We start from the raw sequence: 13,105 nt of genomic DNA on the forward strand, positions 1-13,105 counted from the left end.
ATCGACCGATGCACGGGACACCGAACCCATGACATTAGAGGTGGCTTTGGGTTGGTCCCGTCTCGAATGGCTGGAACATATTGTTGCCAGAACCTACGCAGTACCTGTCTTCTTTTCATTCGACGGTTGTCATTTTCGTGGAAGCGGGCGAGAAGTCCGTAACTGAGACTGATGGTCTTGAACCCACCGCCTCGAGTGGCCGAGAAGAGAACACTAGGAGTGCTCGCCTCCTGAAGATACGTAGTCGGCCAAGAATGAGTTAAATGTTCGACTCAACAGCCCACTCTAATTGGGTGGCTAGCCTGTGCCTCGGCTCAACTCGAGCTGCCTCTGTATTTTGGGCTGCTCAACCGCTAGTTTTTCTTGTCCACGCTCTCGGGACTCGTACATATGCTCGCATAGGACCGAATTCCTCCTCTGCAGGACGGGCGATCGGTGAACCCGGTGCCGATCTACCTCATTGGAACGAGCCTCGGTGCTGCACCGAAAGAGACAAGTCGTCCGGTTGCCTTTCTGCCGCCGTGGTGTTTGTCCCAGCGGTAGCAAACAAGCTACGGGGCATTTTGGGGGCCCCTTGGGGGATCCACCGTCATGACTTGTGTCTCTGTCCTCCATTTTCACATGGCCATATATAATTTTGACGTGATAGCCCTCCACTTCGTCCCGTTTTCTGAGGAAAGGTTGCATTTTGATCACTCTGTGACTTTTTGAGCGCTTGTCTTACCTGACCCCAACTCTTCAAAAACAACCTAGAGGCGCCACTCCCGCACCGTTCCTTCTCAAGCCAATCTGTCTCGAGCGTCACTCTCCCGAAATCTCCGAATCATGGAGTGGCTAGGTCGAGCCAGGATCAACTTCACACACTCGCCGGCACCTTTGTCGCTGAAGGAGAAGGATGGCTCCAAGACTGATATACTCAAGGTCTGCGAAAAGGTCATACCGCCATGCCAGATGAACCCGCTTCTGTTCAATGGCCACGTGCAGACGATGTGGACGGCGACCAAGCAACACGGCCCCCCTATCTACTACAAGCGCCATGTGTTCGACGCCGACTCCAAGGCTGTTGAGGGTACATTTGCGGTTGACTTTGTGACGAAGCCTTTCGAGGAGACGGACGAGACTCTCCCGCCCCGAACGGTCTACTTCAAGGATGATGAGCTCGCGGCGCTGCCTTCAGACGACGAGAGGCCGCAGCTGGTCGTGCTTCACGGTCTTTCCGGTGGATCTCATGAGATCTACCTACGACATGCGATTGCACCGCTTGTCGAGTCTGGAGAATGGGACATCTGCGTTGTCAACTCACGAGGTTGCGCCAAGAGCAAGTTCACCAGCGGCACGTTGTACAACGCAAGGGCAACTTGGGATTTCAAACAGGTCGGTTGCTCGTGAGGATTTTCGAGTGAGAAGTGACTAACACGATGTTGAAATCAGACGGTCAAGTGGTTGAGAGAAAAGTTCCCCAATCGGCCCCTGTTTGGTTTGGGCTTCTCCCTTGGCGCAAACATGTTGACAAACGTGAGTGGGAGCTGTTACTGTGTGTATATCTCATACTGATTTTGATAGTACTGCGGTGAGGAGGGTACCAACTGTCTGTTGACGGCTGCTATCGTTTGCTCCAACCCCTTCAACTTGGAGGTCGCCAATAAGGCACTGAAGAGAACACTCATTGGAAGGGAGGTTTACCAGAGAGTTATGGGCCGTAAGTTCTCCATATTTTGGTTTACACAACTCAACATCCAACTAACACATGGATGCAGAGAGCATGAAGCAACTCATCAACGGCCACAGAGAGGCGATGGAAAAATACACCAAGCTAGATCTCGAGCGTCTCAACAACGTCACGTATCTCGATGAATTCGACCGAGAAGTCCAGTATGTGTCAAAACTTAGTGAAAAGCCAACTCTTTACTGACTGCCACAGGTGCATCAGCTGGGGTTACCCAACGGAGTCAGCATACTACAGAGATGCCTCGTCTTGCGATGCCGTCTTGGCCATCAGGGTTCCCTTCCTCGCTCTTCACGCCAAGGACGATCCAGTAAGTGTTCTCGTCATGCGCCAAAAGATGGTTTCATGCTAACAGACCCGACAGATTGCAGTGGAAGAGGCTATTCCTTACGAAGAGTTCCAAAAGAACCCCTACACGGTTCTGTGCACGACCTCTCTGGGCGGCCACCTTTGCTGGTTTGAGCCGGGTGGTGGAAGATGGCACGCCAAGCCGGTCACAAACTTCTTCAACCACATGGCTTTCAACGTGGATCATAACGCATTGCCTCCCAAGACGAACGGAATTCCCGTCACGAATGGCAGCGCAGAGTACCACTTTGATGCGGCAAAACACAGAATGGAGATCAAGGTCCGGGAGTAGTAAGATTGGATAGAATGTCAAAACAGTGTATAGATTTAGCCACTTCCCTTTCTTTTAGACGTGTCTGGAGATTATACAGAGCTATAGACAGGGAATAAGACAAATAGATGGACTCGCCATAAAGATAGATGTACATCACCAGTTGGCCACCCGACGTGATGAAGAATGCCCTAGGTAATGCATTAAGCTGATGCGGAAGGGCAAGATCCGCCGTGGTATCTGCTCTGAACGCCACCAAAACTCGCAAAAGGGTTGAAAGTCCCCTGCCGCACATCCCAGCCCAGTCTGTTCTTTTTGTTTTCGGCACTCCTGAACGCCACCCATGATGCAAAATAAGACCGATACTAATGTAGAGGCAAGTTGTCCGACGGATGCATTTATGCGAACGACACGCTCTTCTTCTTCTTGGGCTTGGTGGCCTTGGACCCGGCGACGGCGATGTCGTTGATGTTGTTGTCGTTCTCGGTGTTGGCATTGCGCTTGCGCTTCTTGCGCAGGGACTCCTTGGTGTCCTCCAGCTTCGACTTCTTTTCCGCCTCCTTCTTCTCGGCCTCTACCCTGCGGGCTTCGCGGATCTCCTCCATCTGTCTCGCCTTCATCATCTTGGACTCGATCTGACCCTCCTTCTCGGCCTGGACCATGGCGAGAATGGTGTTCATGCTCTCCTGTTCGCCTTTCGTTAGCAAATGTTGTACACCGATGTCATCGCGCCACAAGGTGCCTTACCCTGTCATCGACAAAGACCTTGCCCTTCTTCTTGCCCTTCGGCTTCTGCACACCCGCGGGGACAATCGTGTTGAGCTTGGGAATGTCGAGCTCCTTCTCCGTGTAGACCTTCTTCTTGCGCTTCTTCAGGAGGGCCTCAAGGCCAGACTTCTTGCTACCCTTCAGCGGCTTCGTCCCCTTCGGGGTGTCCTTCGATTTCCTAACGATGCCATCGGGAGGGCCGCTCCTGGAGGCTTCCTTGGAATTTTTGATACCGGAACCCCTCTGGGCGTGCTTGTTCTTGATCGTCTTCGTCTTGTTTGGCGGCATAGTGACGGGTTTGTGGGCGACGCAGGGACTGGTTCGGTGTAGAAGGGTGTTGAATTGAACTGGTCGCGCGACACGAGAAGCTGGAGGGACCGAGACGCAAGATTCTAGAATTTTTTCTGTCTGCGCAGAGCGATAAGCTCACCGCGACAGGTGCGATAAGCTTGAGTGGGTCCGCTCCCCGCCATCCGACTTCAGCGCTCCAACACTGTTAAGTCCAGCGCAGCGCGCCTGCATGAGCCATGAATGGGCAAGACTCCCGTCAACTTCTGTCTGAGAGCTCTACGTTCCTGTGTCATTGAGAAGGAGCCATCTCACTTCTATTTCCTCACAATTAACACCGGGAATTGAATATCGAGCCACATGTGAGATTTAAAAAGAAGCTTCGGTCATATTGACTCGGCCCTCCGACTTGGACCACAGCTTCAGGGTCCATGGCCAGGATCAGGACTCAGTCCTGGGTCCCAATGCGCCTTTTGCGTAACAGCGCTGTGACACCCCTGCCGAAATTTTTAGGTTGCTGCCGTTATCGCACTCACCCAAATCTCTCATCTCTTTCGTGACTAACAACCCTCTCCTCCGACGAACATCTCACACGGGACCAGAACCTCTACAGCCCGAATCCTGAGCCATTGGCTCTCGAGCTTAATCCGCACATATCCTACGCTTGGTTGCATCATTTGGGCGCTCCCAATTGACAGGATGTCGCAGCCCGTCAAGAGGTTTCCCGGCCACTTGGCTCAGTTTGTGCGGTGCTACTCGGTCTCCGCTGAGAGCATTCCGGCGGCAAAGAAGAAGTACATCCCGACGGAGGGCACATATCCCCAGGGCTTCCAGGCTTCTGGTATCTTGGTTGGAGTCAAGCCTTCAAACAAGACGAAGCCTGACCTCGCTCTTCTGAGCTCAGACCGTCCCTGTGCTGCGGCGGCTGTCTTCACCAAGAACAAGTTCCAGGCCGCCCCGGTGACCTTCAGCAGGGACTTGTTGAAGAAGAAGGCCAACAAGGGCATCCGAAGTGTTCTCATCAACTCAGGATGTGCCAACGCCGTCACTGGCAAGGGAGGTCTTGAGGATGCCTCCCTCATGGCCCACGCCGCTGACAAGGCCGTTGGTGGTGCTGGCGATGCCTCGTCGACCATTGTCATGAGCACTGGCGTTATCGGCCAGAGGTTGCCTATCGCAAAGATTGTCGACAACGTCCCGACTGCCCAGGGAGCTCTGGGCTCTTCACACAAGCATTGGCTCAGCTTCGCTACCGCCATCTGCACTACCGACACCTTCCCGAAACTCATGTCCAAGACCTTCACCCTGCCCTCTTCGCCTGGCGTCGAGTACCGTATTGCCGGAACCACCAAGGGCGCCGGTATGATCCACCCCAACATGGCTACCCTTCTGGGTGTTGTCGCCACGGACGCTCCCATCTCTCCTGCCGTCATGCCTTCCGTCCTCAAGCACGCCGTCGACCGCTCCTTCAACAGCATCACCATTGATGGAGACACCTCGACCAACGACACCATGGCCCTTCTCGCCAACGGCGCTGCCGGCGGCAAGGAGATCACCTCTCAGGATTCCCCCGACTACGCCGCCTTCAAGGAGGTTCTGACCGATTTCTCCATCGACCTGGCCAAGCTCATCGTTCGTGACGGTGAGGGCGCTACCAAGTTCGTCACCATCCGCGTCGTCGAGTCTGCCAGTGAGGAGGCTGCCAGGAAGATTGCCAGCACCATCGCCAGATCCCCCCTCGTCAAGACTGCTCTCTACGGCCGTGACGCCAACTGGGGCCGCATTCTGTGTGCGACTGGTTACTCTCTGGTTTCCGAGCCTGGTCAGGCTGTCATTGATGTCCCCGAGGTCGTTCCTGAGAAGACCAACGTCTCTTTCATCCCCACCGATGGTAGCGCTGAGCTGAAGCTGCTGGTCAACGGCGAGCCCGAGATGGTTGATGAGGCCAGAGCCTCTGAGATTCTGGAGCTTGAGGACTTGGAGATCCTTGTCAGACTTGGCACTGGTAACAAGGAGGCTACGTACTGGACTTGCGACTACAGCCACGAGTACATTACTATCAACGGCGACTACCGCACATAGAAAGGCGTTATATAAATAAACCGGGCGGTAGATAGATGGTAGAATCCATGCGCCATCAAAAAGTTAGACCAAATCATGCAGTATGATGGTTTTTTGTTGATTTAGAAGAATACAGCGAAGTTTCAATTTCATAAACTACCTATAAAGGTCAACAAGCATGAGTTCATCCGACGGATGTTGGTTCGGGACGTTGGATCGGGATTGAAATCCGAAAGAGTATCCCACCGGAAATCCAATGGTGCCAGAAGCCGCACCGAGGCACCGGAGTGGACTATGGAGGCTCCCATTGGAGACGCGGCACAGCCGGCGCCTCCCCGCATGGTTGATGCGCCAGAGTGGTGCCACAGCGGCTCTGAGAGTTTAGAGGTAACCGGGCGCCGAGCCACGGCGTTCGTCAGTAATCTTAGACTTGGAGACGGGATTGAGCATGATAGAGGGCAATGAGCTGCGGTCTGCTCACTGATCAAGAATGAAGATGAAACTCTCATTGGTAACATATGTTAACATGTGCTACTTTGACGAACGGGCACACTAACATGAATTGACAGATTGAATAGGTGTCTTGAGAGCCAAGATGCAGGCAATTGCAGACAGATCTGGCGGCATCCACCGCTGAGGGGCCACTCTCAGACGCGGAGGCGGAGGTCAAGACAGTTACCCCAGGATCCCCACATTTTGGAGTCCCTGTAGCTCCAGAATCAACCTCGGCTCCGGGTCGTCCTAACATCCATCTACCGTACGATGCATACTAAACGATTCCCGTTCAAAAGGGAGGTTGCGCCCATCATTTTCCCATATCAATTCTCTGTACTCCTGGCCTCCACAACCAATCCTGATAAACCACCCTGAGAAAGTTTCGTTCCATCTACATCGGTTTATCTGTCTCCCAGTGTCGCAAAGATGACGTCCAGAGTTCCAGCCATTGTATGTGCTTGCTGCGGGGAGAGAGCTCGGTCTCGCTAAGGTAGCTAACCAGCTCGCCACCAGGTCCTGGATCGCCTCAGCGACCGCGCCAAGGAGGCGCTCGACGCCGTCGCGAAGTTCGTCGAGGAGGAATGCATTCCGTAAGCACAATTGCACCTCCATAACGACTCAGGCCTATCCTTCGCGATGCTGACACGCCGGTGAACACAGTGCCGACCCCGTACTAGAAGCTCAGATCGGCCAGGGCGACGCGAGATGGGACCACCACCCGCCCATCGTCGACGACCTCAAGGTCAAGGCCAAGAAGCTCGGCCTGTGGAACATGTTCCTGCCCAAGGGCCACTACAAGGAGTCTCCCGGCTTCACGAACCTCGAGTATGGTCTGATGGCTGAGTGGCTCGGCAAGTCGAGGGTCGCTTCCGAGGCTGTCAACTGCGCGGCGCCCGATACCGGCAACATGGAGGTGCTGGCCAAGTACGGCAACGAGGAACAGAAGAAGAGGTGGCTGAAGCCCCTGATGGACGGAGAGATTCGCTCTGCGTTCTTGATGACGGAGCCTGATGTCGCGTCGTCGGATGCTACCAACATCCAGCTTAGCATGCGTAAGGAGGGCAACGAATACGTCCTCAACGGCTCGGTAAGTTTTGAAGATGCTCGCAAGCGAAGGAGTGGAGTGCAGTGCTGACAATACCAGAAATGGTGGTCTAGCGGTGCCGGCGATCCTAGATGCTCAATCTACATCGTCATGGGCAAGAGCGATCCCAACAACAAGGACACCTACAAGCAGCAGTCCGTTATTTTGGTCCCTGCGGAAACCAAGGGCATTACCATCCACCGCATGCTGAACGTCTACGGCTACGATGATGCCCCTCACGGCCATGGCCACATTAGCTTCAAGGATGTTCGCGTGCCCGCTACCAACCTCGTCCTCGGCGAGGGTCGTGGCTTTGAGATCATCCAGGGCAGACTTGGACCCGGCCGTATTCACCATGCCATGCGCACCATTGGAGCTGTAAGTTCAGAAGAAAGCGACACCTGCAATTGTTGACTGACATATCCTCCTAGGCCGAGCGCGCCCTCGAATGGATGCTGATGCGCATCAACGACCCGACCAAGACCCCCTTCGGCAAGCAGCTTAGGGAACACGGCGTCATTCTGGAGTGGGTAGCCAAGTCGCGCATCGAAATCGACGCCGCGCGCCTGGTTGTCCTCAACGCAGCCATTAAGATGGACGACCACGGCCCGAAGAAGGCCCTCAAGGAAATTGCCGAAGCCAAGGTCCTCGTCCCGCAGACAGCACTGACGGTCATCGACCGTGCCATCCAGGCCTTCGGTGCGGCCGGCGTCTGCCAGGACACGCCCCTCGCCGGCTCCTGGGCCAACATCAGGACGCTCCGTCTCGCTGACGGTCCCGACGAGGTGCATCTCCAGCAGATGGGCCGCAACGAGAACAAGCGGGGCAAGGAGGTTACGGAAAAGATCCAGTGGCAGAAGCAGAAGTCTGACCAATTGCTGGCGCAATACAAGACCCAGAGGTTCCAGCCCGGAGCCAACATCAACCGCTCCAAGTTGTAATATAGGTTGCTAGCCCCTGCTTTTACCATGTAGTTTGAATCGCATATTGTGTACAACAAACAGGTACCACTGGAAATGGAACGCATGTAGATCCTTTGGCCGTTGGCCCGCCGTTCCTGTGAGTCACTTGCAGTCGATCCCATTGTCTGGCCATGCATACTCTGGGGATGCTTATCATGAACCATGCGGCATTAAGCTCCGAGGCCGGTCACCTTGGAGATGTCCTCCCAACAGTTCGAGACCAGCGCATGCCAGGAGCACTGACTGGTTGCGATGTACACACAGATGCAACCCTTCCCGGGATGCTTGACTCTTTTCGCATCTCCACTAGCAGGAGATGGAGGAGGGGTCAAGGCAACTCCACAGAGGGACGAGATGCAATGCACAACACAACACCGAACGAACACCTCAGGCTGTGATCGAGAACAAGTCGAGTCGGATCCGGGTAGCAACGCGCGCCGGGAGGGCCCAGGGGGGGTGACGGGGTTACCTGGGAAGCCCGCTAGAACCGGCGAAAAACCTGACAGCGCACCATCACACGGACAACTGACCTTGGGCATCCTTCCGCAGAAGGCCTGACAACGCTAAGAACTTCCCTCCCCCTTCCCGGCAAGCCCAATGAGACCCGCATGCCGTAGGTGCCCACCCAGCAAAACTCCTTCCACTTCAACCCCCTGAACCCCTGTCCACCACGACCGGCGACACACCAGCGCGACCGTTTCGTTTCCCTGGTTGCCCCGTCAACTGCCCGAAAATTCGTTTACTTCTACAGCCCAGCAACTACTCCACGGGCCAGGCGTGCATCTTTTTCACATCCATTCACGAACGTCATAAACACTCCACGGCAGACCTGGTGCGCAGCGCATAACCACTCGCATTCAAATACAAAGCCTTTCTTCCCATTCTGCATTGGCCCCGATTTCCCATCCACACCCCAAGCAAATCCACATCTCCCTACGTACGGTCTTGCGCCTCTTTCAAGCTCTACCTGCCACACACAAATCAATCGCATCGCATCGCCAATACCACCTACAATTCTGCAACTTGCCGCACCGCGCATACATCAACCTTCTAGAAAATCAACAGACGGTCTATCAGCAGCCATGTCTCCCAACGTTCTTACCGAGAAGTCCACCAACACGCCCGTTGTCGCTAAGACCGACTCGGCCACCAAGGAGGTCAAGAGCATGGAGTACCACCGCCAGGTCCTGCAGGACAAGATGGCTCAGGAGAAGTAGGACAGCCCTCGACATCAACAACACCAGACTGCAGTGCTGACCACTGCGACAACAGCTCCAAGGACTACATCTCCCCTTCTGACAACATCATGAGCCCCTGCACCGCCAAGCTCAACGCCCTCCGCAACAAGCAGGTTGGCAAGTAAGTCGCTCTTCTTCTTCACCAAGCATTCGATTCAGCAGCGATGCTAATCGCTTCATCACAGGGTCAAGCCCAAGTCTCTCTTCGCCCAGGCTTCCGCCAAGAAGGTTGGTGGCAGCAACCTCTTCAGCTCCAAAACCGCCTCACCCAAGGAGAACGCCTTCTGAAGTCGACTCGTCGCATCTTCTTTACCAAAGTACAAAAGCTTTTGATGATGGGATGGGTTCTCTCGGGTTGTTTTCACGGTTCTTTCTAGCGGGTTATTGAACCTGCAGCCTCTTGAGGGGCATGGGGCATCGGCGTTCAACGGGGGTACCACTGTCTTGCTTTAGGATAAAGGGACTGTACCATGACATGACACGAAACGATATCAGCTTTTTCTTTCTTTCTCTGTCTCTCCTCTAGTTTTCATAATGGCTAGAATTCTGGGAGGGACTGTATTCATCGGCTGGCCATATGCAGCTTCGCCTGGGCAGGAAATACAACTCCTCACGCACTAAACCACTTCGTCCCATTCGTATGCTCTTGTGTCGTGTTGTCTACGCCTTCCAAGCGCTCACAATGTAAACCACATCCTCGTCCGCCACAGCATGTCCCAAACCCACCCTCTGCGGCACATGTCTCGCACTCGCGCCCCAGACCAGCGCATACTTGAAGGTTTCCTTGAGCGTCCGGTGGATACGATCGCACACGTCCTCGATGGTGCTGTTGCTGCGCACAATCAGCGCCTCGCCGAAGTCGGGCTCGATGCCCTTGCGCTTCGTGTAGATGCGGATGAGCTTGAGCTCCTGCCAGCAGCGGTCGACGACGTCCTGGATGCCGAGGTCGAGCTCGCAACTCATGACGACCGTGTGGGGCTCGCGCGCGAGCTTGTCGAGGAAGTCGAGCGAGACGCTATCGATCTTGTTGTAGACGTACAGGCACTTGATGTACTTGCGGTGATCCTTCATGATGACGTCGATGAGGTCGTCGACGGTGGCGTTCTCATCGCGCACGAGGACCTCGCAGTTGAGGATCTTGTAGTCGCGCAGGATATTGAAGATCATCTTCTCGTCCATGGCCTTTGGAGGCGATTGGAAGGTGATTTTCATGCCGCCGGCCTTCTTTGCTTTGAGGTAGATGTTACTGCGGCGGGTTAGCTTGGAAGAAGTTTGTGAAGGGGGGAGTCTTACGGAGGTTCTCTGTTCAGACGGATGCCGACGGCTTCCAGTTCGGCCTCGAGCAGGGCCCTTTGCTCCGCCTTCTTGGTCGCATCCAAGACCATGAGAATCATGTCGCTGGTCTTGGCCGCGGAGATGACCTGTCTTCCTCTACCCTTGCCCTCGGCGGCACCCTCGATGATACCGGGCAGATCGAGCAGCTGGATCTCGGCGCCGCCGTACTCGAGAACACCGGGAATGGCTGTGAGTGTTGTGAAGGCATAAGATGCGACTTCGGACCTCGTCTTGGTGACCTTGGATAAGAATGTGGATTTTCCGACGGAGGGAAAGCCGACGAGGGCTATTCTTGCATCACCGCTTTTGCTGACGTCGAAGCCGGCGCCGCCACCACCGCCTGAACCTGGACCGGGTTCCAGAAGCTGTGCTCTTAGACGTGCGAGTTTACTGTCCACTGTTAGTGGTGTAGTTTCGGAAGGTTTTCGAGGCAACTTACCCCTTGAGAAGACCCAGATGATATTCTGAAAGGGGGTGGTTAATGGTTTTCAGACAATGCGACGTTCATCACAAACATACCAGTGGCCTTGTTCTCTAGAAAATGTCAGTAAATGTCTTTGTTGAATAATGCACAACACCTGGTTCGTCTTTTCAGCACTTTCAGCCCATCCGAGAACCATCCCGCAGTGCCTCGAACGACACTACTCGACCATAGGTTGCTCGGATGGAGATGAAAATTTGCGACAAAATGAACCCCGTCATTCGGTGAGAGTGCGCTTACTCTGCGTCTTCCTCATCTCATCCTCAATCCTGATCCCTCATCGTCAGTTATGCTGCTCATACTGATTCGCCGGGAGGGGCCATACTCCTTGATCTTTTCCGTGATGTTGACCATCTTGGCGGCTTATCTGTTCAGAGTCTAACGACTCCGAAACCCCCGTCTAAAATGATTCAAAGATGGCACGAAGAGAGCGTCTACGCCGGGTCGATGAAGGCTTCACAGATTCCAAGGTGGGGCAGCCACACTCCAAGGCGTGGGAAGACGATGGCCGTGGCAGAATTTACCGCGGGGCTGCTTCCACCGGCATGGGTCCCACTCACCGCCCTTAACCACAGCTACTGCGCCACACATTGAAGAACGCGGTGAGGCTTACCTAATGCGTCGCGCGGCGAACCTAGAAATTCGTCTTGCGACAACATTCTCTCGACGTTTTGTTCATCACAAACCGCGATTCCACGAGTTCGAGGATACGAAAACGCAATCATGTCAGACGAAGAAGTCGCTGTCGCCAGAACCCAAGATGTCGATGCGCCCGAGGCACAAGAAACGGCGCTGACGACGACCAACACCGAGGTCGCTGCGCCGGCAGAGAGGAAAGTAAAGAAGATTATCCGCAAGAAGAAGCGCCCGGCGCGTCCGCAGGTTGACCCGTCCTTCATCACCTCCGAGCCCCCGCCGCAAACCGGAACGATCTTCAACATCTGGTACAACAAGTGGTCCGGCGGTGACCGCGAGGACAAGTACCTGTCCAAGACGCACGCAAAGGGACGCTGTAATGTTGCCAAAGACAGCGGCTACACGAGGGCCGACAAGGTCACGGGGAGCTACTTCTGTCTCTTCTTCGCAAGGGGAATCTGTCCTAAGGGCCAGGACTGCGAATACTTGCACCGGCTGCCGGGTATCCACGACCTGTTCAACCCGAACGTGGACTGCTTTGGGCGAGACAAGCACTCCGACTACAGAGACGACATGGGCGGTGTTGGTAGCTTCATGAGGCAGAACCGAACCATTTATGTGGGAAGGATACATGTTACGGATGATATCGAAGAAATCGTGGCGCGTCATTTTGCAGAATGGGGGCAAATTGAGCGAAGTATGTTTACTAACCCCCTTTTCTTCTCTGAGCTACTGCTAACATTTATATAGTTCGTGTGCTTAATACACGCGGAGTCGCTTTCATCACATACACCAACGAGGCAAATGCGCAATTTGCCAAGGAGGCAATGGCACATCAGTCGTTGGACCACGAAGAGATTCTCAACGTCCGCTGGGCGACAGCCGACCCGAACCCCATGGCCCAGGCGCGCGAGGCGAGGCGAATCGAGGAGCAAGCCGCCGAGGCCATCCGCAGGGCACTGCCAGCGGAGTTCGTCGCAGAGATTGAGGGCAAAGACCCGGAAGCCAGGAAAAGGAGAAAGATTGAGAGCAGCTACGGGCTCGAGGGCTACGAGGCGCCGGACGAGGTTCACTTCGCGCGTGGCGCGAATGCTGTGAACCCCGTCGGGCGGGAGGGCTTCGAGGTAGAATACCAGGAGCGGCCTATGCTCGAGAATGGCGATGCGGCGAACCAGGCACAGTACGCCCTGCCTGCGCCGCAGGAGCAGTCCATCTTGTCTGGTGGCATCTTCTCTAGCAGCACCTTGGCAGCCTTAAACACCGCCAAGGTAGCCGTGGCATCGAAGCCGAAACCCGCCGCGTCTGCGGGACCGTTAGTCGCGTACGACAGCGACGACGATGATGAGTGAGCATGGTGGGAACCAGAGGCATTGTACAATAATTGACAAAAGCGATCATGATACCCGTTGATA

At 54.9% G+C, this 13,105-nt stretch overlaps 7 protein-coding genes across 7 annotated transcripts; 5 read left to right on the top strand and 2 right to left on the bottom strand.

Moving 5' to 3' along the window:
* Positions 1-825: 825 nt before the first annotated feature.
* Positions 826-2,366, top strand: CGGC5_v003510 (putative esterase; the record flags this gene model as incomplete). The annotated part of the gene is made up of 6 exons (XM_032033947.1): positions 826-1,374; positions 1,432-1,515; positions 1,564-1,699; positions 1,758-1,872; positions 1,922-2,036; positions 2,091-2,366. 6 exons carry the CDS (start codon positions 826-828, stop codon positions 2,364-2,366), a joined length of 1,275 nt encoding a protein of 424 aa, XP_031886984.1.
* Positions 2,367-2,743: 377 nt separating this feature from the next.
* Positions 2,744-3,401, bottom strand: LOC1 (60S ribosomal subunit assembly/export protein LOC1; the record flags this gene model as incomplete). Its single annotated transcript, XM_032033946.1, has 2 exons — positions 2,744-3,031; positions 3,093-3,401. 2 exons carry the CDS (start codon positions 3,399-3,401, stop codon positions 2,744-2,746), a joined length of 597 nt encoding a protein of 198 aa, XP_031886935.1.
* A 699-nt stretch (positions 3,402-4,100) lies between these two features.
* On the top strand, positions 4,101-5,483 carry CGGC5_v003512 (Arginine biosynthesis bifunctional protein ArgJ; the record flags this gene model as incomplete). Its single annotated transcript, XM_032033945.1, has 1 exon — positions 4,101-5,483. The coding sequence occupies one exon, from the start codon at positions 4,101-4,103 to the stop codon at positions 5,481-5,483; it is 1,383 nt and encodes a 460-aa protein (XP_031886986.1).
* A 900-nt stretch (positions 5,484-6,383) lies between these two features.
* Positions 6,384-7,982, top strand: CGGC5_v003513 (Acyl-CoA dehydrogenase family member 11; the record flags this gene model as incomplete). Its single annotated transcript, XM_032033944.1, has 5 exons — positions 6,384-6,407; positions 6,471-6,547; positions 6,618-7,044; positions 7,102-7,419; positions 7,473-7,982. 5 exons carry the CDS (start codon positions 6,384-6,386, stop codon positions 7,980-7,982), a joined length of 1,356 nt encoding a protein of 451 aa, XP_031886924.1.
* Positions 7,983-9,085: 1,103 nt separating this feature from the next.
* Positions 9,086-9,529, top strand: CGGC5_v003514 (uncharacterized protein; the record flags this gene model as incomplete). Its single annotated transcript, XM_032033943.1, has 3 exons — positions 9,086-9,216; positions 9,276-9,362; positions 9,427-9,529. The coding sequence occupies 3 exons, from the start codon at positions 9,086-9,088 to the stop codon at positions 9,527-9,529; spliced, it is 321 nt and encodes a 106-aa protein (XP_031886987.1).
* Positions 9,530-9,901: 372 nt separating this feature from the next.
* On the bottom strand, positions 9,902-11,411 carry RBG2 (Ribosome-interacting GTPase 2; the record flags this gene model as incomplete). Its single annotated transcript, XM_032033942.1, has 6 exons — positions 9,902-10,487; positions 10,535-10,966; positions 11,016-11,040; positions 11,096-11,110; positions 11,298-11,326; positions 11,383-11,411. 6 exons carry the CDS (start codon positions 11,409-11,411, stop codon positions 9,902-9,904), a joined length of 1,116 nt encoding a protein of 371 aa, XP_031886989.1.
* A 369-nt stretch (positions 11,412-11,780) lies between these two features.
* On the top strand, positions 11,781-13,042 carry CWC2 (Pre-mRNA-splicing factor CWC2; the record flags this gene model as incomplete). The annotated part of the gene is made up of 2 exons (XM_032033941.1): positions 11,781-12,390; positions 12,444-13,042. The coding sequence occupies 2 exons, from the start codon at positions 11,781-11,783 to the stop codon at positions 13,040-13,042; spliced, it is 1,209 nt and encodes a 402-aa protein (XP_031886988.1).
* Positions 13,043-13,105: the final 63 nt, after the last annotated feature.

This window comes from Colletotrichum fructicola, assembly GCF_000319635.2.
Source record: "Colletotrichum fructicola Nara gc5 chromosome Unknown KSG_Nara_v1_contig02, whole genome shotgun sequence".
Lineage (NCBI taxonomy): Eukaryota > Fungi > Ascomycota > Sordariomycetes > Glomerellales > Glomerellaceae > Colletotrichum > Colletotrichum fructicola.